This window comes from Chiloscyllium plagiosum, chromosome 30 (genome assembly GCF_004010195.1).
Source record: "Chiloscyllium plagiosum isolate BGI_BamShark_2017 chromosome 30, ASM401019v2, whole genome shotgun sequence".
NCBI lineage: Eukaryota > Metazoa > Chordata > Chondrichthyes > Orectolobiformes > Hemiscylliidae > Chiloscyllium > Chiloscyllium plagiosum.
In genome coordinates this window covers 31,235,005-31,262,860 of record NC_057739.1, presented here as the reverse complement: position 1 = coordinate 31,262,860, position 27,856 = coordinate 31,235,005, and the positions used below count along the sequence as shown (strand labels likewise).

The 27,856-nt window shown below is 42.0% G+C and overlaps 1 protein-coding gene across 4 annotated transcripts in view; it reads right to left on the bottom strand.

The window, feature by feature from the left end:
• Nucleotides 1–27,856, bottom strand: part of LOC122564867 (ras-specific guanine nucleotide-releasing factor RalGPS1-like) — a 706,864-nt gene that overhangs the window by 177,774 nt on the left and 501,234 nt on the right. For all 4 annotated transcript variants that reach the window (XM_043720237.1, XM_043720241.1, XM_043720239.1 and 1 more), the window contains one exon: nucleotides 10,841–10,934. In XM_043720237.1, coding sequence (XP_043576172.1) covers nucleotides 10,841–10,934 — 94 coding nt within the window. The remainder of the gene's footprint in view (nucleotides 1–10,840; nucleotides 10,935–27,856) is intronic.

The following is a 27,856-nucleotide window of genomic DNA, read 5'->3' as shown; positions in this document are numbered from 1 at the left end:
ATACAAACAAACGTGATGTACAGATTTCATGTACTTCAGGACCAGTGTGACAGTATGTTCACTTTCCAGCATTACTTTCTTTTGTTAAGACTGTTTTCTTGCCTCTGGGTCGCTGAGGCCTTTTGGGAACTTGGAATGGCCTAGACACATGTGACTGCAAGGCAGTATGAGTTGACTCTTTCAACTGGAGTGGCTCAGCTCAGCTACTCAGTTAGAAAACAGCTCAGGAGGCCTTGCCAGTGATGAAACACTGTTCCATTAACAACCGAGAATTTCCTCAGAGAGAACTGCAGCTTCTAAATGAATTGCGTCTGCCCGTAATTTGCGAAGGGAGAGTCTCCTGCTCTGTCATATTCCCACTGATGCAGTAACTAGTGTAAAAATCCATGCAGCTCAGCTCCACAGAAACTCCCACACAGCCTTTAAAAAGACTTCCTTCCTTCATTCCCAAATACTCAGCTGTGTGTCTCATCAATTTTTGAGTTTTTGCAGAATAATTTATGAATACAAACGTTTCAGCCTTCTGGGAGTGGAGATGAGATGGGTTGACAGCCAAATGCTTTCTCGGGGATCAGGGTTCCCAAGGGTACTTTGAGAGCCCCACCATTGTGTATCAGCACCATCAGGACACTCAGTAAAGTGAAAGCATTGGTAAATGTTTGGATGGAAGTGAGGGGAGAGAACGATTATCTAAAATTACTGATCAGAGAGGTGAAGGACAATATAATTCAAACTGACAGAAAAGTGATAAAGACTAGAGAGGAACAAAGCAGAAAATGAAGAAGAGATCGGTAAGCAAAGCAGCTGTTGGGCCACAAGGGACAGTATTACTGATTATTGGGAACAATTGATGTTTATACCAGAAGAGACAGCAATTTATCCCCTGTATCTGCGTTAGCGGTGCACTGTAGTAAGCCAACCCAAAAGCACTGCTGCACTCCTTCCCTATAGGCCATGATGTACTTTGGTTTCAAATATTCATCCAACTTTCTCCCAGCAATTCCAATGGTCTCTGCATCAACTCAATGTGACAAAGCATTCCAGAAATCTTGTGTAAAACCAATCACTGCTTTAAAAAAAAAACTCCAACACATATCTGCCTGATAACAATCTTTTCCATTTTGTTGCAGATTAATAGAAAAAATGTACTTATCCCAAATGCTTCATATTCTACTCAGGTGGGTTACCAAAAAGCTTGCTTTAAAAAGAAGATTCTGGATCAGTGGTGCTGGAAGAGCACAGCAATTCAGGCAGCATCTGAGGAGCTTCTTGCTGTGCTCTTCCAGCACCACTGATCCAGAATCTGGTTTCCAGCATCTGCAGTCATTGTTTTTACCTCGTTGATTTAAAAAGAAGAGACAGTTTGAAGGGTGGTCACAGGATAATAGGTAGATGGCAAGGCAGTGTAGTTTAGGCATGGATTTCCGGAACATGGGGCCTTGAAAGCCCAGGAGCTAGTGGCAGGCAAAGGCAATGGACAATACACAAAGTGTCTGATGGTCAAAGGAATAACGAGTACTTTGGAATGTTAAGAACAAAGAACAATACAGCACAGGAACAGACTTTTCAGGCCTGCACCAACACATTTTGCCCTTCCATACTAAACCTCTCTTCACTTACAGGATCACTATCCCTCTGTTCCCTCCCTATTCATATACTTGTCCAGGTGTTTCTTGAATACTGCTATTGTGTCTTCTTCCACCACCTCCTCCGGCAACGCATTTCAGGCACTCACCACCCTATGTATTGAAAACATGTCTCACACATCGCTTTTAAATATCCCCCCTTGCGCCTTGAACCTGTTTCTCCTAGTAATTGACTCTAAATTGAGGGTTTGGTTAAGAAAAAGAAGGAAGCATATGTCAGGTATAGACAGGATAGATCAAGTGAATCCTTAGAAGAGTATAAAAAAAGTAGGAGTATACTTAAGAGGGAAATCAGGAGGGCAAAACGGGGACATGAGATAGCTTTGGCAAATAGAATTAAGGAGAATCCAAAGGGTTTTTTACAAATACATTAAGGACAAAAGAGTACCTAGGGAGAGAATAGGGCCCCTCAAAGATCAGCAAGGCAGCCTTTGTATGGAGCTACAGAAAATGGGGGAGATACTAAATGAATATTTTGCAACAGTATTTACTGTGGAAAAGTATATGGAAGATATAGACTGTAGGGAAATAGATGGTGACATCTTGCAAAATTACAGATTACAGAGGAGGAAGTGCTAGATGTCTTGAAACGGTTAAAGGTGGATAAATCCCCAGGACCTGATCAGGTGTACCCGAGAACTCTGTGGGAAGCTAGAGAAGTGATTGCTGGGCCTCTTGCTGAGATATTTGTATCATCGATAGTCACAGGTGAGGTGCCGAAAGACTGGAGTTTTCCACCCTTCTTGTCAAGTGGAACCACATTAGCTGTTCTCCAGTCCTCACCATTTGGATACAGAACTGGCTCAAAGGTAGTGGTGCAGGGTTGTTTTTCAGACTGAAGGCCCGTGAGCAGTGGAGTGCCACAAGGATCGGTGTTGAGTCCACTACCTTTCATCATTTATATAAATAATTTGGATGCGAGCATAAGAGGTATAGTTAGTAAGTTTGCAGATGACACCAAAATTGGAGGTGTAGTGGACAGCGAAGAAGGTTACCTCAGATTACAACGGGATCTTCACCAGATGGGCCAATGAGCTGAGAAGTGGCAGATGGATTTTAATTCAGATAAATGTGAGGTGCTGACTTTTAGGAAAGCAATTCTTATCAGGACTTATACACTTAGTGGTAAGGCCCTAGGGAGTGTTCCTGAACAAGGAGACCTCGGAGTGCAGGTTCATGGCTCCTTGAAAGTCGCAGAATAATGAAGAAGGCGTTTGGTATGCTTTCCTTTATCGGTCAGAGTATTGAGTACAGGAGTTGGGAGGTCATGTTGCGGCTGTACAGGACATTGGTTAGGCCACTGTTGGAATATTGTGTACAATTCTGGTCTCCTTCCTATTGGAAAGCTGTTGTGAAACTTGAAAGGGTTCAGAAAAGATTTACAAGGATGTTGCCAGGGTTGGAGGATCTGAGCATCAGGGAGAGGCTGAACAGGCTGGAGCTGTTTTCCCTGGAGCGTCGCAGGCTGAGGGGAGACCTTATAGAGGTTTACAAAATTATGAGGGGCATGGATAGGATAAATAGACAAAGTCTTTTCCCTGGGGTCGGGGAGTCTAGAACTAGAGGGCACAGGTTTAGGGTGAGAGGGTAAAGATATAAAAGAGTCCTAAGGGGCAGCTTTTTCACGTAGAGGGTGGTACATGTATGGAATGAGCTGCCAGAGGAAGTGGTGGAGGCTGGTACAATTACAACATTTAAGAGGCATTTGGATGGGTGTATGAATAGGAAGGGTTTGGAGGAATATAGGCCGGGTTCTGGGAGGTGGGACTAGATTGGGTTGGGATATCTGGTCTGCATGGACGGGTTGTACCGAAGGGTCTGTATCCATGCTGTACATCTCTATGACTCTCTATGACTCTACCCTGGGAAAAAAGGCTCATACTTCCCACTCCATCTGTGTCATTCACAATCTTATAGACATCCATCAAGTCATCACGCAACCTCCTGCATTCCAGTGAAAACAAACCCAGTCTATCCAACCTTTCCTCATAGTTAAAATTCCCTATACCAGGCACCATCCTGGTAAACCTTCTCCAAAAAATCTATATCCTTCTGGTAATGTGGTGACTAGAACTGTACGCAATATCCCAAGTACGGCCTAACTGAAGTTCTATCAAGCTGCAGCATTACTTGCCTATCCTTATACTCCATGCCCCTTCCAACAAAGGCAAGCATGCCATAGGTCCTTTTTACTACCTTATCTACTGCACTACTGCCTTTAGTGATCTGTGAAACTGCACACCCAGATCCCTCTGCATATCAATACACCTAAGGGTTCTGCAATTCATGATATGATTTTCATACGGATTTGCCCTTCCAAAATACACCACTTCACATTTGTCTAGATTAAAATCCATCTGCCATTTTTTTGCCCATGCCTCCAATTGCCGAGTGCGTGGTACTGGAAAAGCACAGCAAGTCTGGCAGCATCCGAGCAGCGGGAGAATTGACGTTTCGGGTAAAAGCCCTTTATCAGGAATTTCAGGTGTCTCCTACTCCTCGGATGCTGCCTGACCTGCTGTGTTTTTCCAGCACCACACTCTCAACTCTGATCTCCAGTCCTCACTTTCTCTATACCTCCAACTGATCTATATCCTGCTGTAATCTCTGACAATCCTCCTCACTATCTGCAACTTCACCAAGCTTTGTCAACTTACTAATTAGACCAGCTATGCTTTCCTCCAAATTGATGTAGACCACCAACAGCAGAGATCCCAGCACTGATCCCTGTGGAACACCACTAGTCACAGCCCTCCATTCCAAAAAGCAGCCTTCCATAGCTACCCTCTGTCTCCTATGGCTAAGCCAGTTCTGCATCCAGTTCTCGCTAACTCACCTCACTACCATGTATCTTCACCCTTTGTACCAGTCTGCCATGAGGGACCTTGTCAAAGGCTTTACTGAAGCCCATGTCGACAACATTGACCACTTTTCCCTCAATCATCTTCGTCACTTCCTCAAAACACTCGACCAAGTTAGTGAGGCATGACATCTCCCACACAAAGGCAAAAACAATGAGTGCAGATGCTGGAAACCAGAGTCTAGATTAGAGTGGTGCTGGAAAAGCACAGCAGTTCAGGCAGCTTCAGAGGAGCAGTAAAATCTACGTTTCGGGCATTCCTGATGAAGGGCTTTTGCCCGAAACGTCGATTTTACTGCTCCTCGGATGCTGCCTGAACTGCTGTGCATCTCCCACACAAAACCATGCCGTCTATCACTAATCTATTTGCTTCTAAATATATATAGATCTTGTCCCTGAGAATCTTTTCCAATAATTTCCCTACCACTGACGTGAGGTTCAGAGACTTGTAATTTCCTGGATTATCCCTGTCACCCTTCTTCAACAATGGGACAACACTGGGCTATTCTCCAGTCCTCTGGGACCTCACCTGGGGCCAAAGAGGATATAAAGATGTCTGTCAATGCTCCAGCAATTTGGTTCTTGCCTCTCTCCGTATTCTTGGATAGAGGAAGTAAGAAGAGGTTTACAGAGACAGGGAGACCCAAAGCCTAGTAAGGGATTTAAATGCAAATATGAAAATTTCAAATTCGAGATATCGAGAGTCAATGTACATCAACATAGATAGTGTATAAATGAGTGGGACTTGGTGCAGCGGAAGACAATGGGCAGCAGATGATCTGATGTGAACTCACTTCGACAACTGGGAGGCGAGCCCCGGATTAGAACAGTCAAGTCTCTATACTAACAAAGGGGTGGCACGGTGGCTGTGGTTAGCACTGCTGCCTCACAGCACCAGGGACCCAGGTTCGATTCCCACCTTGGGCAACTGTCTGTGTGGAGTTTGCACATTCTCCCCGTGTCTGCGTGGGTTTCCTCCGGGTGCTCTGGTTTCCTCCCACACACTGTAGGGATTCTATGATTCTAATGCTACATGCAAAATCCATTGAAGTAAATGAAGGAAAGACTTGTTTACATTGAATCTTTCACTCCCTTTGGATCCATAGAAAGTGCTTCATGGCCAGTGAATGGTTTGCAAAATAAAGAAGAAGGAAAGTTATATGATTATAATACTCCTGCTATGACCTCAGGCAGCTAAACTATCCCACAGCCACTTTCACACGCAAAGTCCCACAAACAAGAATGTGATAATGACAAGATAACTGGTTTTATAAACTACTGAGGATGCTGGAAACCCAAAAGCAGCACTGGGAATTCAACTGAATTAACTTTATTGTCACGTACTCAAGTCAGTACAGTGAAAAGTTTATAAGTAACTACTTACAGCACTACCTTAGGTACACAGTACCTTGGTACAATCCTTAGTTAAAGAATAGAGAAATGAAGAAAAAGGTTACATTACAGTTGTATACTGTGTGACCAGAGGTCAGAAAAAAAAAAGCAAAGTTAAAATGCTGGAGAAACTCAGCAGCTCTGACATCATAGAACAGGGTGGAAACAGGCCATTCAGCCCATCAAGTCCACATCACCCATCTGAAGAACATCCCACCCAGACCTCACTCCCAACCCTATCCCTGTAACCTTGCACTTCCCATGATTAATACACCTAGCCTGCACATCCCTGGACACTATGGGCAATTTAGTATGGCCAGTCCACCTAACCTGCACATCTTTGGACTGCATAGGCAGGAACAGATTTAACATTTTGATTACCATAGAATGCTTCTTCAGACCCTGCTGTGTTTGAAAGATAACTATTAGACAGAATGGATTACTCCCCCAAATTTCTTTGAAGCAATGTCTTTACATTCGCCCGAGAGACAGCAAACAGACCCTTGTTTTATTATTTCACCTGAAAGAGAGTGTGACCAAGTGTGCATCCTCAATACCGCACTACAGTGTCAGCCACATGTAGTATAGATGCAAACAAGGCCCCCAATTTATTTAATGATTGTGGCACAAATAACCAAATAATTCATATGTTGGTTGCACTAGTTGAGGAATAAAGGTTACCAAACAGGGACAACCTGCTTAATCTTTATTTGATTGTGTCAAGAAGTCAGTTACCATAGTGATTAGAACCGGGTGGAAATTATTGACTAAGAGATCCTTGACTGTTGTTAACCTGGGCCAATCGGGGAGCCCTAGCTGACAGATTAAACTGGGGATTCAGAGAACCTTCTGGCTTCAACAAACAGGGAATTCAGAGAGAATGCTCACTTCGGGGACTGACTCCAAGCTGGCGGGTCACAGAGAGTGTACTGTGTCTATGTAAATAAAGGGTGATGGGATACCAGCCTCTGTACCGTTATTTCTAATCACATTTCCAGAATGCAATGGCAGGCCTCGGTTTACCATCTCACCTTTTATGACAATTACATCTCCCTACATTTCCATAATTAGTAGGTCCTGTGACACAGTGGGTAGTATCGCTGCCTTTAACTTCGAGGCTCTGGTTTCAAGACACACAGCCGATGACTGTGGGTTCAGTATTCAAGATTCAACTTGCAAATCCTTCTAATGCCCAACAATGAAAGCAAGACCAGCCGTGAGGCATTCCTGGTCAATTACATGATGGAGAGAACATTGGAGACTCTGCTATCACCATCCATAGCCCCAGGATGGCATGCAAAAGCTCATGTTGCTATAGCAACCGTAACACTGAAGCATATCATCATGACATTTCTATATCTATAGAAAATGCCATAAACAACACAACACCACTAAGGTGATGTATATTCCTCTACACTTATTTAAAACTGGAAATGTTAAAGCTACTGCCAGTTGAACAAGTTAGCATGGTTTTTAGTCTTTCATATGATACAGGCCAGCGTTTAAAGTACAAGCACTTGGAAATAAAGCTTCTGCGTGGAAGGAAATGATCCATTATGGGGGATATACACTACAGGCATCACAGTCTGTGCACAGCAGCTCAATGCAAATGACATTGAACAGGGAAATAAATTGTGAAAAAGAACAGATTCACACAATCAGCCGCAAAATCTGTTCCTTCCTTCAACAAATCATCTACAATCTTGTGGTTGAAGGAGACAGATGCCAGTAAACCACAGGTTAAACCTCCAAGACAATGTATCATTATGAAATATCTTCCATTATCTGACAAAAGTTTAGATTCAAGTAAGTCACAGGCCATCACTCAATCGTGACAAAATGCAGTACATAAATATAACTCCCGTGGCCCCAGCAGCACTGAAACTATCATGTACTGTAGAATCTTGATTGTTTCATACAGACACAGTAATAATTGCAATGAATAGGCACTGGATGGAAACCGAAGGATAAAGCAGGACATTGGTTAGATAACATCAGTAATTCATGTGCATTCAGACTGAAATGGTTTGATAAATTCACAATGTAACATTTCAAGAGTTGAAACGGGCAGGTATCCAAGTTATTTTAAAAATGAAGGTTATGATAAAAAAAAGTGCTAATAAATTGAAATCCATTCCACCAGTTTTTATTTTAAGGTTCAAAGCCAAGACTTTCCAGTAACTTTGAAATGCCAAAACAAGTCAACTAAATTCCTTTCCTTTTTCCACAGAAAGTGCAATCCGTGCTCATTAAATTCAGCAGACACTCAAGAAGCTTGGTTTTGAAAAAAAAATCATTTTTCCATGATCTCTTTAGACAAAACTCTTTTCTGTCTGAATAAGTATAATCTATTTTATTGCATTAAGCAGTACACTGCCCAGAATCCAATCCCCATTATTTTTTATTGTCCAGTTTGCTTTGTCTCCCTTAGATGTCTCATTTATCTCAGAACAATGTAGAGGTGACAGGAATTCTACATGCACAACCGATTTACATTTAGTACTTTAAAATTGATAAGGAGGATTTATCAGATGAGCTGATAGTACTTAAGAGTTGCTAGGATGTTAAACAGTGCATCAAAGGATATTGAACAAAGTGAAAATGGAAATTGTCAAGGCACTGGCAATTATCACTCAATCTTCCCTGGATTTGGGAAAAGCAAGAGATTTGTGCTAATTTAATGCTCAGACAGCCAGTTCAAGAGAGCCATAATGGCCTCCTTCTATGCTGTAAAAACTCTGTGATTCTGAGAATATCACAGGATTCCCCATACATATACTCTTATCCAGGAACCCAGGCTTTTCTCTCGAAGCTTCTCTATATCAGTTTGCTCTCTAGCTCCACCTACACGTTTAAGCGTTCAAGCACAGTTACATAGAACAGTGAATAGTCCAACTCAAACACCGATCAGTCAAACCATTGGACACTACATTCATAATTAGAATGTGAAGATTATCTTTTTGCATAATTTGGACTGCTTCACAATTCAGTACCTTTACTACATATTACATTTTGTGTTTTCTCAGTAGTCTTTGGGCTATTTTTTTAAGATTCCCTACAGTGTTGAAACTGGCCCTTCGGCTCAACAAGTCCACACCGACCCTCCGAAGAGCAACCCACCCAGACTCATTCCTCTAACACTACGGGCAATTTAGCATGGCCAATTCACCTGACCTGCACATCTTTGGACTGTGGGAGGAAACCGGAGCACCTGGAGGAAACCCACGCAGACATGGGGAGAATGTGCAAAGTCCACACAGACAGTTGCCCAAGGAGGGAATTGAACCCAGGTGCTGTGAAGCAGTAGTGCTAACCACTGAGCCACCTTGCTGCCCTATTGTGGGGTAGCAATCAGGAATCCAGAGATAAATCCTCTCCTCTGTTCCTCTCATCTATACTCCAGATCATCAATCTGTGTATAAGATATGGGATTTGAATATCAGTTATCCCACTGCAGCATTCAAATTTTGTCAAATAAGTAGAAAAAAAGCACAGCTGCCATTGACAACATTTGAACATTAAAACTATAATTTATTTTCTGTTCATGGGACAAGGTAAAAGTTTGAACTTGGATTTCTCGTGTTAAAACTGTTCCTGTCTTGTTAATGTTTCCAGTGAATTTGAATTTTTTGCCTTGCCATTGACAGAAGCTGTGGTAGATGTACATGCTAATTTGTACGGCATTTCAAATGGTCAAGAAAACACCATCCCTTGTACATCATATTGTCACTGAGTTGATGCTCTGTATTAAAAACCTCTGCTGTCTGGTTCCATCTTCATTCTGACACTGTTGAATATCCTCAGAGATTGGCCCTGCCTGGCCCTGCCTTGAGCTGGGCTTCCTTGAACTTTGCTCCTTCCAAATTAAGCATGCTCCTGTTTGTGGAGGCAGCAGTAGTGGGTTGAACAGTCAATCATTTAACAAGATGGGTATTCAGAGTTTGTCTTGCTGTCTTCAGGGATTCTAGACAATAAACTCACTGAATTGTTAGTCCTCTTACTAGCCCAGTCCAGTTTAGTCCAAAGCAAGACTTGGAGAGTAAGCACATTTGAAGACCACAGAGCTCAACAATGTGTACCCTTGTTAGTTACAGATCTCCAATAGGTGCAGAGGTACATGATTATAGACTTAATGTCTGCCATACACAAAGAAGCTCTATGGGGGCAGAAAATGCTTCACACAGGAAAATCTATAGACCAAGAACCACATTAGACTGGCATCTCTCTGTAGTTTACATGTGGTCTGCCAGTTGCAGCAATTTTATATTGCTGATAACATGTTTTTCCTTCTTTAAAATATGATCATTGCCATGTGATGACAGCAGTCTCCCACGCAAACTAACTCTGTGTGGACAGGGGAAAGCAAACTTCAATAACTATCACCCATAATGTTTGCTTTTCTTGTAATTCTGGAACCAGTTTCTTTTCAAAGCCGCAAATGCTGTTATTCTAAAGGGAACAGTTTTTATTCCCTTCAAAAACGAAAAAGGATACAGTATATGTGTATTTATTTTGCTACTTTTATTGGATTTTAATCATAATCATTTGCGACCATTTTTCTCTGAACTGTGAAACATAGTTATTGTTTAGAGAGTTCTTTGTAAGTGTCCAGTTAAAAGTACAATATTTAATCCATTTGTTTGACATTTTGGTAAATGTTGTAGCACAATCAAAGCACTTCTGAGCTTTAGTTCATGAAATTATCTCATCCAGAATAAAATTCTAGTGAATATTATTATGAACAAATTGTAAATAATCTGGACCCTGAGGTAAAGTAGTCATTATTTCTAAGTTACTCAACAATTCCCTTGTGAATCTCTTATTCCCATTTAAGCTACAGAAGTGCATTGGCGAGCGAGCAATATATTACATCAGTTACTTCCCCAAACAAAGTAGTCCTTTTACGAAATACTTTATAGTTGTAAAACAAACATGTACTTACTTGTAATTGTCCTCTTCAACAAACTTTTGCAGCTCCTCAATATATCGAACAGACTTCAGGTACTTCTGCACATGGGGCAACGTTACTAGATAGTCTGTGAAAGAAAATAGGCATTACAAATAACTAGTCAAATCACGCCAGTAAGGAATCCAGGTTTTAAATGCTCTTGTAAAGGACACATTTTTTTTCTTGAGAAAGCTTGGTAAGACCCTAAGTGCAGAACATCATTAACTCATTCTTTTGCAGCACCCCAAAAAGATATTTCTTTCATCGTCCTCTCCATTTAGAATGATTTTCTGCTTTTCTCTTCTTCCTTCCATAGTGGGCAACACTTTCCCATGATATACTCAATCTGTTATCTTAAGTCAAGTCCATTCACTTAACCCATCAAAGCCACCTTCTAGGCGATGCACAAATGTCCCTCACAATTTGCCGTTCTACTTTTCTTCATAGTATCAGCAAAGATGGCTACTACACAGAATGTTGCAGATATATTTCATGGCTTTGTGACCCCCCCCAAGTTTAGTCTTCCATCCAAAAGACATTGCAACCTGTGAGCATTAACATGAGCAGAGTGCACGTAAAGAAGTGTTGAACGAAATTAGAAGAATTGCTGAATATAAATAGTGAGTTCAACAATGTTTGACATTCTTAATCACGTGCGTATTTGTACAAATGCTAACTGAATTGCAGCAGTTTGAAGCATTGCTGGACACATTGCAGATAATTTACCGTCGGTTATAGCGCTTTTTGGGAGACCTTGTGGCATAGTGGGAGGTAACCTTGCTTCTGAACCAGAAGCCCTGAGTTTGAGTCCTACCTTAGGAGTAAGGAGCAAGGAATGCACATTCATAATGTGGCCAAACATGTAAGCCCTTCCAACACATAGAGGTGGCGGGCACTAAGAGTGGGAGAGATTCCTGGCCAACCCATAAGATTAAAAGAATGTTAGAATGTCTTCCATCCTTCTCCATAGCTCCTGACTGCAATACGCAAGTAAAAATCACATCTTGCTACAGCAATGCAGACTCTGAGTACCATCACATACTCTCATGGTGTTCTTTGTAATCTGTCAAACCCAATTATAAAATAAAAATGAGAAGTCTTCAGAAAAAGAAAGTGCCTTCAAAAATCTACAGTTGATTCACAAATATTATGGTAATATTATGCTGTTGCTTGAATGGTAAACATCTTAACAAGCACATTTGAATCCTTTGCAGTATGCATTTCCTCAGATACAGGTAAAATAATTTACAAATTATTAAAGACTCCTTGAAACTTTTGCACTGTAATGAAGCAGGGAATATATCCATTGAAGAGATCAGCCATACAGATCAGGAAGATTCCTGGTCAGGGTTAGATCAGCTAAAAGTAATGAGAACATTGAGGGAACCCATAAGAAGTTTTGGTGTCCACGGATGAGTAAGGGAAATGTCAGCTGATGAGGAGAAAATTCACAATTTAACAAACCTGAATCCAACCATGTGGGCTCGTTTTTATTGACAGAACACAACAGAATGCAGGAAGTTAGTCGTATTTTAGGTCAATTGCAGTTAATCTCAAAAAGGGCCACAGTTTGGTCAGGACATGATTAATTCTATTTATGGCTGGCTCATTGATGGTCACTTCCTCTTCTCCTGAGTTGTGTACTCTTCACTCACTTCTCCAGCCTGACCTAAGGCACACCCTCCAAATCCACAACCTTGCTAGATAAGAGTAACAGGTGACTGACCTCTCTCCAAGCCATACACCATTCTGACTTGGAACTACATTGCCATTCCTTCACTGGGTCAGTCTCGGAACTCCTTCCGTAACAGCCCCGTGGTTGTACCTACACCACACAAACAGCTGTGGTTCAAAGAGGAAGCTTACCAGCACCTCCTCAAGGGCAGTAAATGCTAGCCTAGTCAGGAACACCTACGCACACAAACAAATTAATTTTTAAAAATTCCACATTTTGCTCATTGGGAATTTGTGGGAGGTGTTTAATCACTAGACTGAAAAAGGGGTCTTTGTAAGGCTCCTGTGATATACTTACAATTTCTTCCAAAGTAATACCCTACAATTGAGGCACTCTGCATAAGTGAGCACAGAAGAATGGCAGATAACTGCGAGAATTTGACAAGAATTCAACTCAAAAATTATTCAATTTCTGGGCCCTTTCAAAATTTGCTGCAGCAAATTCTTTCTGCTTGTAAATATAACGAACTACTCACGTCCAGATTGAACAATTGTCCAACTCAAAATCTTCAGTTTTAGTTGGATTCCTACTCATGGGTCAAAGCAGCTTTTGGGCTCTGATTTATATCACAACTCAATTTTAAATCTCTCTAATTTAACCTCTCTCAGTTCTGAGGAAGGTTCACCGGCCCAGAAATGTTAACTCTGATTTCTCCTCACAGATGCTACCAGACCTGCTGAGCTTTTCCAGCAACTTCTGTTATCGTTTCTGATTTACAGCATCCGCTGTTCTAGCGGTTTTTCTTTCGATCTTGGAATTGCCTTTGGTCGGAGCTTGGACAACAAGAACTCCAGTTTGTGCCAGATAGAGTAAACCCTGGAACTCTAACCAATTTATCATTGCTTCCAAAACAACTACGACATCATTACGAACAAATACATCAATGTTCACAAAAGAAAACATGGTAATCTCTGTAAAATTGTGGCCTGGGTTTTGCAATTAGTGGCACAGTGCTGGTGCTTGCTCATGACCTTGAAGAAAGCTGCCAGCAAAATCGAACAGACTCTGTAGTATGGATTTCTCCATTCCCAGTGCCAGCATGAATCTGGTACTCAGCCAAGGAGATCTCTCAGCATCCAGCAACAGTGATGACAGGAAGCCGGGTACACGGCCAATCGCTTTTAAAAATTCTGACAGACAGCAAACCGGTAGACAAAGTGCTTTGTTCGGACATTATCATCATTTTACAGCAAATGAAAATAAACCTAAAACATCATAAACTTTGAAAAATGTTTGAAAAAAGGACTTGTGTTTAATAATAATGGAGAAGCTCAAAATTCAACAAATACAAAATTGGGATTTCCAGAGCTGATGAGGATGTTCGTTGGAGACAATGCTCAGAATCTTATAAGAGCCTGAATGATTTGGGTGATGAAGAGATTTGTGGCAACATCATGTGAGAAATCTATTGTGATGTCAGCTGCATCGTTTGCATATTTGCTGAGTTGGCGAGCTGCTAATTAAGGATTATCGCTCGATAAATTGTTGCGAACCTTAGTACCATTGCACCTCATTAATATTCATCAAACTAGCATCTCACCAAAGACAGCAACAAACTAGATGGTGAGATTTCTCAACATGCAGGTCAGAGTGGCTGCCTGGTGACTTCAACTCAGCCGCTGTGTGAGCAGCTTCCATGTAGTTCAGGATCAGGATCAGAATCAGCTTAGGGAGGCATGGTGGTTCAGTGATTAGCACTGCTGCCTCACAGCACCAGGGACCCGGGTTCGATTCCTGCCTCAGGAGTTTGCACATTCTCTCCACGTCTGCGTGAGTTTCCTCTGGGTGCTCCAATTCCCTCCCACAGTCCAAAGATGCGCAGGTCAGGTGAATTGGCCATGTTAAATTGCCCATAGTGTTAGTTGCATTAGTCAGGGGTAAATATAGGGTAAGGGAATGGGTCTGGGTGGGTTGCTGTTCGGAGTGTCTGTGTGGACATGTTGGGCCAAAGGGCCTGTTTCCATACTGAAGGGAATCTAATCAAACATCACTGAGGGGCATGATGCATGTTCATCTCTTGCACACCTACACCCTTCCAGGCCAAACCCCCTCCACAGACATTGGCATCCCATGTTTGCCAATCCCTCCTGATCCCCATGGTGCCATTCCAATTCACTTGCAGCACACTGCGTATGGACAGGCTTGCACTACAAGGCACATCAGCAGCAAGCACTGAGAGGCTCCAGCAGGGTCACTTTGCACACAAGAGATTGGCACCCAGCTCACTGACTGGACGAGGCTGTATTCTCTGGGGCTGTTTACTTGCATTGAAGATGTAACAAGCAGGATAGATAAAGGAGAGCCAGTCAATGTAGTGTACTTTTCAAAAGGCATTTGATAAGATGCCATGTACATGCTTATCACACAAGATAACAGCTCATGGTTTTTAATGAGAAAATTGGTATGGATACAGAATTGGCTAAGAGGCAATAGAATGAGGATAAAACGGTGATTTTCAGCGTGACAAACTATAATCAATGGAATGCCATAGGGATCACTCTGGGACTTCAACTATTTACAACACATGATTGATGTGGATGAAAGAAATGAGTGTATTGCAGCCAGATTTGCTGCTAATAGAAAAGCCAGTCAGACAGCACATTGTGAGAAGGATACGAATAGACAGAAGGCACATTAGGTGAACAGACAAAAAAATTGGCAGGTGAAAGGCAATGGCCTGGTATTATTACTACTAGACTATTAGTCCAGTGACCTAGCTAATGGTCTGTGGACTTGTGTTTAAATCCCATCTCGACAGATGGTGGAATGTGACTTCAATAAGGAAAACATCTGGGATTAGGTTTACTCATGACTATGAAACATTTGCCTATTGTTGGAAAAATCCATCTGATTCACTAATGTCCTTTAGGAAGGTAACAGCCATCCTTACTTGATCTGGCCTACATGCGACTCCAGACAAACACCCTCTGGGCATTTAGGGATGAGCAATAAGTACTCGGCTGGCCAGTGACATCCCGTGAATGAATTAAAGAAAATAAAATGGAAGATTGTTCAGTTTGGCAGGAAGAATACAAAAGCAGAATATAATGTAATTGGAGAGACAATACAGAATGCCACAATACAAGAGGGTCTGGTTATCTTGCACACAAATCACAAAACGTTAGCATAGAGGCGCAATAAGAATTTAGAAAAGCAAATGGAATGTTGAACTTTATTACAAAGGGGATAGACTCTTGTCACAGGATATTGTGTACAGTCATGATTGCTTACTCAATGAAAGCAGTTCAGAGAAGGGTCCCTAGGCCGCTTCCTATGATGACATGACAAGGTGGTTATGGCTGTACCGATTATGTGTTGGGAAGAACAAGAGGTGATCTAATTGAAACAAAAGATTCAGATGGGGCTTGCCAACTGAGACAGTGTTTCCCCTGACTGTGGGACCTCGAATAGAGTGGTTGTGGGGGGGTGGGGAGTCAGTGTTTCTGAACAAGGGATTTCCCCCAGCATAAAATGAGGAGAGATTTCTTCTCTCCGAGAGAACAGTGGAGGATAGGATACTGAATATCCTCAAGACCAAGTTGTAGAGGTTTTTGACCTACAAGGGACTCAAAGGTGATCAGGATATTTTGGGGAGGTTGAGTTAAGGTTGCTATCAGATTAGCTGTGATCTTAATGATGGAGGAGTCTTCCAGAACAAATGCCTACTCCTGCTCCTATTTCTTATGTTAATTCAAAGATATTTGCAGAATCAGTGTCCATTACTCAGCTAAATATAAGAAGGTGGTCTTTTGGTTCAAGGGTAATGTCTCTATCTCTGAAGCAGAAGATCCAGGTACAAATCCCATCAATACCCAAACTGGTCATAACATGGCAAGATAGGTTGATTAAAAGTATGCAGGAGCTATATTTTTTGCATATATTTTTAATCTGGAAGTATTCAAAGGATTTTATTCACTATTCATTTTAGGTATTGTTGTAAATAAATGTTAATTTATTGTGGACAAGGCATTAATGAATAAACCACACTTGTAAAATGACAAGAAATTTAATCTTTTCAGACTTCCAACAATAAACGTCACTTAGTATTGCTAATTAGTATTTAAAATCTGTTAAACTATTGTAACATGAAAATGAATCCACTTAAAAGAATTAGACCAGAATCATTTCCACATCCAACTAATTCCTCTGATTGTCAGTGGTCGGAAAATTACAGTTCAGAAAGGTTATACCTCATAATATTAGGTCAAAGTGATTATACATCTGCTTTACGCATCACTATTTGAAACTAAATTGCATCTGTACTGTCGATGTAGGGTAATTACACTTCCTGCAGTAAATTATCTTTCAGAGCCAATTCCTTATCGATTCAAGTTTCTACCCTGTTAACAGCAGAGTATTTCCCCATTTCCAGCACAATCTGGTTCACAATTGACAAAATGAATTCCTCACATTGTTGAGAATCAATGTATGCCTCTGAAAGCCCTGGATAACTTCTTCCCTTCCCAGTCAAGGGTTTTTATAAAACTCCATTCTGTCAGACTCCAGCTGTCAAGTGTGAGACTTTCCGACGCAGAGGCTAATGCTATAAAAGGCTTAGTCATTCGTGAAAATATCAATTCATGAAACCAGACCCAGAACCACTTGGTCATACAAATATGGCAGAATGGGGAGGTGATGGCCCAGTGGGATCATTGCTGAACTATTAATCCAGAGCTCCTGGTAATGTTCAAATCCTGTCATGGCAGATAGTGGAATTTGAATACAATAAATATTGGAATTAGAGGCTAATGAACTCAACCATTCGCTAATTGCTGGAAAAACTCACTGATGTCCTTTCGGTAAGGAAACTGCCATCCTTACCTGGTCTGGCTACATGTGCCTCCAGGCCCACCGCAATGTGGTTGATACTTAACTGCCCTCTGGGAAATTAGGGATGGGTAATAAATACTGGCCTAGCCAGTGATTCCCTCATCCAGTGAATGAAATCTACTTCTTCTCTTCGACATACAGCACCAAAAACCAGCTAATTGCATCAGTTGTTGATGGATTGTTTAATGAAGTGCTACAAACATGCGGTTGTTTGCAGTTGTGATGACAGTGCGAGTACAAATGTTCACCATCACCCTGACGGTGAAATTGAAACAGTGTTCCCACATGTACAGTTATACAAGATGCTATCAGAGACTCCAGACCCACACAGTGGGCACAGTTTGAATCTAGCCAAGTGGAATTTCACTGAAATCACCTGACTTGAGATAAATTTTAACGTGTGATATTAGTCTCAGTGAGGAAACCCTTGAAAAAGCATGGCAGGTCAGGCAACATCCGAGGAGCAGGAAAATCAATGTTTCGGGCAAAAACCCTTCATCAAGAATGAGGCTGGGAGTCTTGGGGGTGGAGAGATAAATGGGAGGGAGGTGGGGTTGGAGGGGGTGGGAAATATAGCTGAGTGCGCAATAGGTGGCTGGAGGTGGGGGTAAAGGTGATAGGTCGGAGAGGAGGGTGGAGCGAATAGGTGGGAAGGAAGATTGACAGGTGGGACAGGTCATGAGGGTAGTGTGGAGTTGGAGGGTTGGAACTGGGGTAAGGTGGGGATGGGGAAAATGAGGAAACTGATGAAGTCCACTTTAATGCCATGGAGTTGAAGGGTCCCAGGCAGAAGATGAGAAGATGCCTCTCCACCCTCTAGGCTCGCAGCCTCATTCCTGATGAAGGGCTTTTGCACTAAACGTCAATTTTCCTGCTCCTCGGAAGCTGCCTGACCTGCTGTTCTTTTCCAGCACCACTTGACTCTGATCTTCAGCATCTGCAGTACTCACTTTCACCTAAACCCTTGAAAACGTTGAGTAAGATTAAATTCTATTATTAATAATGTAACAAGTGCATAATTATTTATGACCAACCTCTGGCAGAAAAAAACTTCATATTTTTAGAAAGGCAAATTTCTCCAGTTTGATTTTTTAAAAATACAGATTTTAAAATGATAATTTATAAAGTTCATGATATTTCCACTTTTATCTGAATCCTATGTGTATAGCCTCAGAGTCATCCAGCACAAAAACAGACCCTTCAGTCCAACTAGCCCATGCCATCCAAGTTTCTCAAACTAAATTAGACCCATGTATCAGCATTTGGCCCCGACCCTTCTAAATCTTTCCTAGTCATATTCCTGTCCAAGTGCCTTGAAATGTTGTAACCATACCTGCATTTACCCATTTCCTCTGGCTGTTCATTTCATATACGAACCATCCTGTGTGTGAAGAAGTTGTCCCTCATGTCCCTTTTAAATCTCTCCCCACTCACCTTAAAAATATCCCCTTTAGTTTTGAACTTCCCTATCTTACAGAAAAGACCTTTTCTATTCACCTTATCTTTGCTCTTCATGATTTTACAAACTTCTATAAGATCACCCCTCAACCTCTGAAGTTCCAGTGAGAAAAAAGTCCTAGCTTACTCAGCCTGTCCTTATAACTCAAATCCTCCAGTTCTGGTAACATCTTTGTAAATCTATTCTGCACCCTCTCCAATTTAATAATAGCCTTTCAGTAGCAGGACAACCGGAACTGTACACAGTACTCCAAAAGTGAGCTGAACAACATCCTGTATATGATGTCCCAACTCTTAACTCAATGGTCTGAGCAATGAAGGCAAGCGTGCGAAACACTTTCTTAACATGCTGTATACCCGTGGTGCAACTTTCAAAGAACTATGTACCTGAACCCCTAGGTCTCTTCAACAAGGACACTACTATTAACTGTGTAAATCCTGCCCTGGTTCATCTTACCAAAATGCAACACCTCACGTTTATCTAAATTTAACCCCATCTGCCACTCCTTGGCCTATTGGCCCAATTGATCAAGATCCCTTTGTAACCTTAGACAACCTTCCTTCACTGTCTACCACCAATTCTAGTGTCATTTGCAAACTTATTAACCATACTTCCTATATTCTCATCCAAATCATTTTAATAAATGACAAACAATCGCTGACCCAGTACCAATCCCTGCCGAACACCATAAATCACAAGCCTCCAGTCTGAAAAACAACTCTCCACCACCATCTGCTGTCTCCTACTGTCAAGCCAATTTTGTATCCAATTGACCAGCTCTCCCTGAATCCCATGTGATCTACCTTTTCTAAGCAGTCTACCATGCATAAGGTCATGGTCTTACTAAAAGTCCATATATGTCTCCATCATCTATTTCACTCTATCTATAAAATGATTACTAAGTGAAAGGTGGTGCAGTTTATTTCCTGGTTTGCTGCCTGTGGGAATACTTCACCAGGATTGGCTGCTTCTGCCTGATTGAGATTATCATTGGACACCAGAGATCTTCTTGAGCTTCACTGGACTCTAATGTTGGGAAAGGGGAAATCCTCACTCGATAGATTTTTGTAACCAACTACCTTGGACCTCAGGGCAAATGCTATCTTCTTTCCTTTGACTGTGAAGCCATTGTGTGCTGAGAACTCTTTAGAAAGTAAGACTCATCCTCAAATCTAAGTTCAAAAACAATATTTGTCTCACCGTTTTTAAAGGCGGCAACCTAAGCAATAACATTATTTTACTAGCTACTGAAAATACACAAAATCATCGGTACTACTTTGATAGTTTTAGCTGTTCAGTTTTGACTCCCCATTCCCAACAGCTACTGAAAACATACTGCAGTAAGAGTTTATTTTTTTCTCAGACTGTATAATAGCTTGCACAAAGATCCATAGATACTTCACACTGAGATCTAAACTGAGTGATTAATGATAATCACAAAAAACAAACTTACAGGTCAGCACTGCACATGCATAGGAAATGTGACCACCCCATTTTTCAAACTCTTTTGGTCAGACAGTACAACACTGCTTTGTTTCCACTGCAATGTTGGTGAATAATATTTAAAAAGAAACAAATTTCAAGAATAAGATGACTTCTCAGCTTGCAGCTTCAATCGAGTCTTTTCCTATCACTAAAAATAACATTCGTTAGAAGGCAAGTTGCTGACTTTAACAGATAAATTTTAATTCATTAAATATAGATAGATGGCAATTTAGGTAGTCAAGTGGTCTGAGATCATCAGGATTGTTATGTTCTGTGGCATGTTGAGTTCTGAGCTACTTGACAGAGGAACAATGAAGAAGGAACTGTCACTCATTAGACAAGTCTTTATCATTGGGATAAACTTATTTAAGAGGTTGATTAAGTTGGTTTCTCACATGCTGAGAGCACAGCCAGGGTGGCCTGGATACAAAACCTCACACTGAAAGACTCCAGCGTAAGTATGCACTGATTGCAAAGCAAGTTGGTATTGCTTCACACAGACCGCTCGTTTGGTTATAAAATGAATGCATCGAAGTGACAACCACTTTCATGGTCTTGTGCCTCACATCTGTGTGGAATTCAACTATTTTAATTTGATTAACTTGGTTCAGCACAAGGCCATTTTTCTTCCCCACTTTTGCAAGAGTTCAAGACTTCCAGAGACAAATGGCAAAAGAAATGATTAGTCAAACAAAATCTCACATCAGTTCCATTCTGTACACTGGCCAAGATCACAGAGCATTAGCAACGTAATGCATCTAAAGGAAACCAATAACTGTCTGACATAATGCGCATTTCTCTGCTATCCTCAGGTTAGGAGAATCAGGGAATGCATATGCCAATCCACAATTAGTGTAACTTGGGTCTCAATTCAATCACAGAGTGACTATCAGATACAAGGTGATTATGATCAACCCTACGGGGATTGACAGTTGAAAGTACAGAAGAGATTGTTATCCTGAGTATGAGGGAACTTGGAGTAAATTGTAAAAATGTAAGAGAGTTACAATCCACTTTGATAAGGACAGGAATCAATTGCTAAAATAAGATCCAACTGCTAATTTGATCTATAAGCCCCACTGCAACTAGAATTATCTTTTCCCCCTATCGATTTAATAATTGTTTCTATTGCAGTATGAGTGAAAATTGATTCTATAATTTGATGGGAACGTTGATATTCTGAATTCAATCCATTCACTAAAGCTGGTTATGAGCCAACAGCAGCAACACCGGAAGGCTCTTCCATAAGCAATTGCTTAAAATTTCTATTCATGGCTGTGCTTTACTGGCTGTAAACTGCACTGATATTAGAGGGAGGTCAGTCAAGGAGAACCGTGTGGTGGTATAACTGGGTTAAGAAGGAATCTACACAGCACAGCTGAGCTATTTCGAACAAACCCTCACTAACCCAGTCAGTATCGAGATTCTTGGCTGGATACAGGGTGCATGGTGATTCAGGGACATGTCCAACAATGACAAAAAAGGGGAAACTACACAACCTTTGAAAAGAAGGAGACAAAAACATGCTGAAAATCCAGTGAGACCACAGCTGCTCAGAATTTATATTAACAATTCAGGCTTTGAAATCAAAAGCACAACACTTCAAATTTGTGGATGACACTAAGTCTAAAATGGAGGATCGGGGGGGGGGGGGGGGAGGAAAATCTGTATTCAATATGGAGGAAAACAACAAGAATAGATAGACATGAATAAAGGTTGAAACTTTATTGCTGGAACAGCACAGCAGGTCAGGCAGCATCCAGGGAACAGGAGATTCGACGTTTCGGGCACAGGCCCTTCTTCAGGAATGAATAAAGGTGCAGAATGGGCAAATCATTGGGAAAACCAATAAATGTGAGATGGCACTTATGACCTGGAAGGCATGTGTCTGTGTAGGTTTGAGGAAGGCAGTACTGTGTATACTCGAGAAATAGTCGATCTCCTGTACAAGTCGACCCCTATTTTTGGCCACAAAAATCTGGAACTTTCCATATGTCTTGTGTGAAAGTCGACCCTCGTTCTTCACAGATAACAGACCAACATTTATGAGTCAGTGTACTGGTTGTCCTAATCTATTCCGGGTCTTCAGAATTACCATAATTCATTGTGTTTTTTTCTTGTTTAGAGATCAGTTGGGCTTCTGCTAATGATATGGTATGAAGTTTGATGGGCATGAGTTTCAGCCCCTCAAAAGTGGTATCCATGTAATAGTCGATCCCATAAATCTAACCTTAAAAAGCAGTCAAAAAAATTTGACCATTACTCAAGTATATATGGTAATCTCAGAATGCAAACAGAATAATTATTAAATTATGCCATAGATTAACAAGGCCAATCAAAAGCAAACCAACCAGCAGGTACCATTTCTGGAGGGTCAGAATTGAAAAGTAAGGTCATTATGCCAAACCTGCACTGACCTTCGTTAGACCATGAGTGTACACAACACAAAAATTATGAGAATGATTCCTGGAAATAAAGGGACATACATGTTAGTGATGAAAGCCTTTTCTATAGGATATTGCTGGGAGGACTTAGGTTTGGAAGGATTGTGGAATTTATTTTACTCTAGCATGGCCAATTCACCTAACTTGCACATCTTTGGACTGTGGGGGAAACCTACCCAGACATGGGGAGAATGTGCAAACTCCACACAATTAGTCATCCGAGGCTGGAATCGAACCCGGGTCCCTGCCACTGTGAGGCAGCAGTGCTAACAGCTGAGCCACCGTGCCACCCATTCTTATGAAGAAAGATTGAACAGGTGAGGGCTATACTCACAGAAGTTTAAAAGAATGAACAATGATATTGAGGAATGGATAGGGTGGATACCAGGAAGAGGTTTTCTCTTGTGGTGAAGAGTAAACCTAGGGAACATAGTTTAAGAATAAGGGTCTCTCCAATAAGATGAATTCTTTTTTCGCTCTGTCGGGCTCATTAGAATGTGGAATTTTCTTCCCATAAGGTAGTGCAGGCTGGGTGCTTGAATTCATGCAAGGCTGAATTATGTAGATTGGGATAGATAATTAAATCAAAGGTTTTGGGGTGCAGATGAGAAAGTGGATTTGAGACCACAATCAGATCAGCCATTATAAAAATAAATGGTGGAGCAGGCTGATATGGCTTATTCCTGATTCTACGTCCTAGATTTCTGTACCCTTGTGGCTCAATATCAGACTTTATGTTATCACACTCATGTGAAGCATTTTGGAATGCTTTTCATTAAAGGTGCTGTATAAATATAAGTTATTGTTATAAGGATATTACTACATAGATATTTAATTTAAATATAAGTTGTTATATAGTTGGTTCTGTTATATAGATAGACATAGATGTAGATCTATGCCTCCAATATGTTCCATTAGAAGATACCTTACATGGTTTCAGCTCAAATTAACAGCTGTTAGTCAGCTGCAGAAAACTTCACATTTGAGCAGTTAATGTCACTGCCCAAGTAACAATCAAAACAGCACCCAGCTGTTCCTCCTCCAGCATGTCACTCAGGACAGTTGAGATCCTTCTTCAATCACAAAAATACATCATTACAATCTACCATCCATCAGCTCACAGTGATCCTAATGGATAATGAACAACTTGGGAAAACTCACACCACTGCAATCCTGTAGTTTGGAAGCGGAAACCCACAGAGCTGATGACAGAGGAGCAGAGTAATGCAGCTGTTACTGACCACTTACTTAAGCTCAGATGGAAGGAAACCCAGCCTCCGAAAAAGCACATTATGTCAGTTTTTTTAAGCTAGGTCTAACTGAATAAGGAACTTCTGTTCAATTTTCACGTTAAAACAGTTTTCCTGCTGTTTAACACTCTGTGCTATGCCTCATAGTTGGGATACAGTATACCTATAAGAACAATGTTGGTGACATCACCACCCTTTCATAGCATAGTGGCCCTGGGGGTAGAAACATTTCAGACTCCATCTCAACTGGGGCAATTTGAAGCATGACATGCTGATGGAGGCTTTGCCATACCCCACTGGGGTAGCACACTGGAAACCTAACTCTGCTATTCCCAGAGTCATGACAAAGGTTAAAGATTTTAAAAGGATACACCCGCCCCGCCCCCAAACTATCTGATTTCTAGATCTAGGTTGATGGGAAACACAGATTAAGTTTCTGTACTTATCCAATTCAAAGCTTCAACTTGCCACCCCTTATTTTTAAACATTTTACTCCTTCGCTGGATTGCCCGATGAAAGGAAACATTCCCAGAGTGTCCATGCTCTAAACTCCCCTCAATCTTACTGTGTCTTCATTCTGTCAGGCATGTGGACACCACTGGTAGGACCAACATATGTTACCCATCTGTAACTGCCCTGTCTTGCTAGGTCATTTCAGAAGGGAAAGTGAGTCTGCAGATGCTGGAGATCAAAGTTGAAACTTTATTGCTGGAACAGCACAGCAGGTCAGGCAGCATCCAGGGAACAGGAGATTCGACGTTTCGGGCACAGGCCCTTCTTCAGGAATGAGCAGAGAGTGTTCAGCAGGAGAAGATAAAAGGTAGGGAGGAGGGACTTGGAGGAGGGGAGTTGGAAATGTGATAGGTGGAAAGAGGTCAAGGTGAGGGTGATAGGTCGGAGTAGGACGGAGGCGGAGAGGTCAAGAAGAAGACAGCAGGTCAGGAAGGCGGTGCCGGGCGGGAAGGATCCGGCTGAGACAAGGTGGGCACCTTCCCTTGCAACCGCAGGAGGTGCAACACTTGCGCCCACACCTCCCCCCTCACTTCCCTCCAAGGCCCCAAAGGAAACTTCCATATCCGCCACAGATTCACCTGCACCTCCACCCACATCATCTACTGCATCCGCTGCAGCCGGTGTGACCTCCTCTATATTGGGGAGACAGGCCGCCTACTTGCGGAGCGATTCAGAGAGCACCTCTGGGCCACCCGGACGAACCAACCCAACCAACATGTAGCACAGCATTTCAACTCCCCCTCCCACTCCACCGAGGATATGCAGGTCATTGGACTCATCCACCGCCAAACCACAACAACCCGACGGTCGGAGGAGGAGCGTCTTATCTTCCGACTGGGAACCCTCCAACCACAGGGGATGAACTTGGACTTCACCAGTTTCTTCATCCCCCCTCCCCCCACCTGGCTCAGCCGAATCCCTCCAGCCCGGCACCACCTTCCTGACCTGCAGTCTTCTTCTTGACCTCTCCGCCTCCACCCTACTCCGACCTATCACCCTCACCTTGACCTCTTTCCACCTATCACATTTCCAACTCCCCTCCTCCAAGTCCCTCCTCCCTACCTTTTATCTTCTCCTGCTGAACACTCTCTGCTCATTCCTGAAGAAGGGCCTGTGCCCGAAACGTCGAATCTCCTGTTCCCTGGATGCTGCCTGACCTGCTGTGCTGTTCCAGCAATAAAGTTTCAACATTTCAGAAGGGAGTTAAGAATCATAGAATCCCTACAGTGTGGAAGCAGACCATTCGGCCCATTGAGTCCACACCAACTCTCTGAAGAGCATTCCACCCAGACCCATCCCTGTAACCCTGCATTTACCATGGTTAACACAGCTAGCCTACATATCCCTGAACACTATGAGCAATTTAGCATTGCTAATCCACCCAACCTGCACATCTTTGAACTGTGGGAGGACACTGGAGCACCCGGAGGAAATGCACACAAACACAGGGAGAACATGCAAACTCCAGTCTGCCTCAGGTTGGAGTTGAACCCGAGTCCCTGGTGCTGTGAGGCAGCAGTGCTAGCCACTGAGCCACTGTGCCACCCTAAGGTGGAGTTAGTGAACTCGATGGGCTTTTACAGCAGTTGGTAGTAGTTCTCATGGTCACTACTACAGAGACTACTTTTATATTCTGTTGATTTATTACTTGAATTTAAATTCCACCAATTGCTATGGTGGGATTTGAACCAGTGTCCTCAGCATATTATTAGAGTAATAGAGTCATAGAGATGTTCAGCACAGAAACAGACCCTTCAGTCTAACCTGTCCATGCCGACCAGATTTCCTAAATTAATCTAGTTGCATTAACCAGCACCTTGGCCCATATCCCTGTAAACCCTTTCTATTCATACACCCATCCAGATGCCTTTTAAATGCTGCAATTGTACCAGCCTCCACCAGTTCCTTGGGCAGCTCATTCCATCCATCTGAGTCTTTGCATCAGTAATTCAGTGAAATTACCACAAGGGCGCTGCCTGGCCCCAATAAGATCAGTCTTCCTTCCTGTAAACTCCAACAAGCATTAATGCAATCTGTTCAACCTTTCCTCATAGGAAAACTATTCTCATCCCAGAAAGCAGCTGAGTGAAATGTCTCTGAACTGCTTCTCATTCAGGTGATATATATATATCCTTAAGTAAACTAAACTGCATAGTTGATGCAATCTCACCAATAACCTGCACAGTCTCACGTTCTTCTGTAGTGATTGTAACAAGGTCAGCCAGATGGATTTCATACAACAGGAGGTGCCTGATTGGACCATATTAACAGTCCCAATTAGGGAGCCCTGGCTGACAGCAAAAAATTGAAGTGTCAGGGGTTCTGTTCACTCTAAGAGCTGGCTTTGAGGAAACCAGACTAGTGTCAAGTATAATACACATGTAAATAAAGGATGACTTGCTGATTGAGATACCAGCCTCTGCGGAGTTATTTCACCTTCATTAACCATTTTGTTCCCAAGTGTTAGCAACATTCCTTTTGAACAATGAGGACTGACATCACACCACAACTTTAAAGAAGAAAAATGCAGTGGGACATTTGTGCCTGTAGGGCCCAGACTGTTGCTGTGCAAAGCTTTCAGCAGCTTGTGTCAGGTTTATGTTAAAAGTGAACTCTGAATTCCTACTCATGACCCAGTTTGGAATTTGGTTTCTGGTTTTCCCAATTGCCGATTGGAGTTTAGCTGATGCATCTGGCAGCCACACTAATGAAGAGGCCAGAGGGTGCTGCCCAACCTTGTGTCGAGTTTGCTGGCCTCAGCCGAGGATAACAAGGAAAGGCCTTAATATTCCCAATGAGAGAGAAATCAGCCAAGCTTCTCAAGTCATGATTCACTTGGAAAGCTTGCACTACGGTTGCAGGATGAGAATTGGAAGAGGCTTCCAAGGACTTGAGTGGCTGGTCAGAGGAAGTGATCACCTCAGTTAGGAGAACTGCTGTGTCTGTGAGGTGGGATTGTCATGTGACTCAATACCCTTGTGGGACAACACTGTTATGATACAATGCAAAACTTGTTGTATGAGAAAGTAAGAAGAGAAATTCCAGCCATATACTTATCACAAAAGTAAAGAATTGGCTGTAAAAATGGATGTTTACAGCATCTCCATGCATATTTTGTTGTTAAGATGATTTGAAGGAAACCGAGTTGAAATATTATGCTTTAAAAGCACACTAATGTGAATTTTGCAGTTCTTGTATTTGGTATTTTGTTGGGATCAGTGCCAGTAGTCACTCTAAGTGGTCTTGTTACAACCATTTTGCACCGAATAGTGAGTCCAATAATAGTGAACCCTG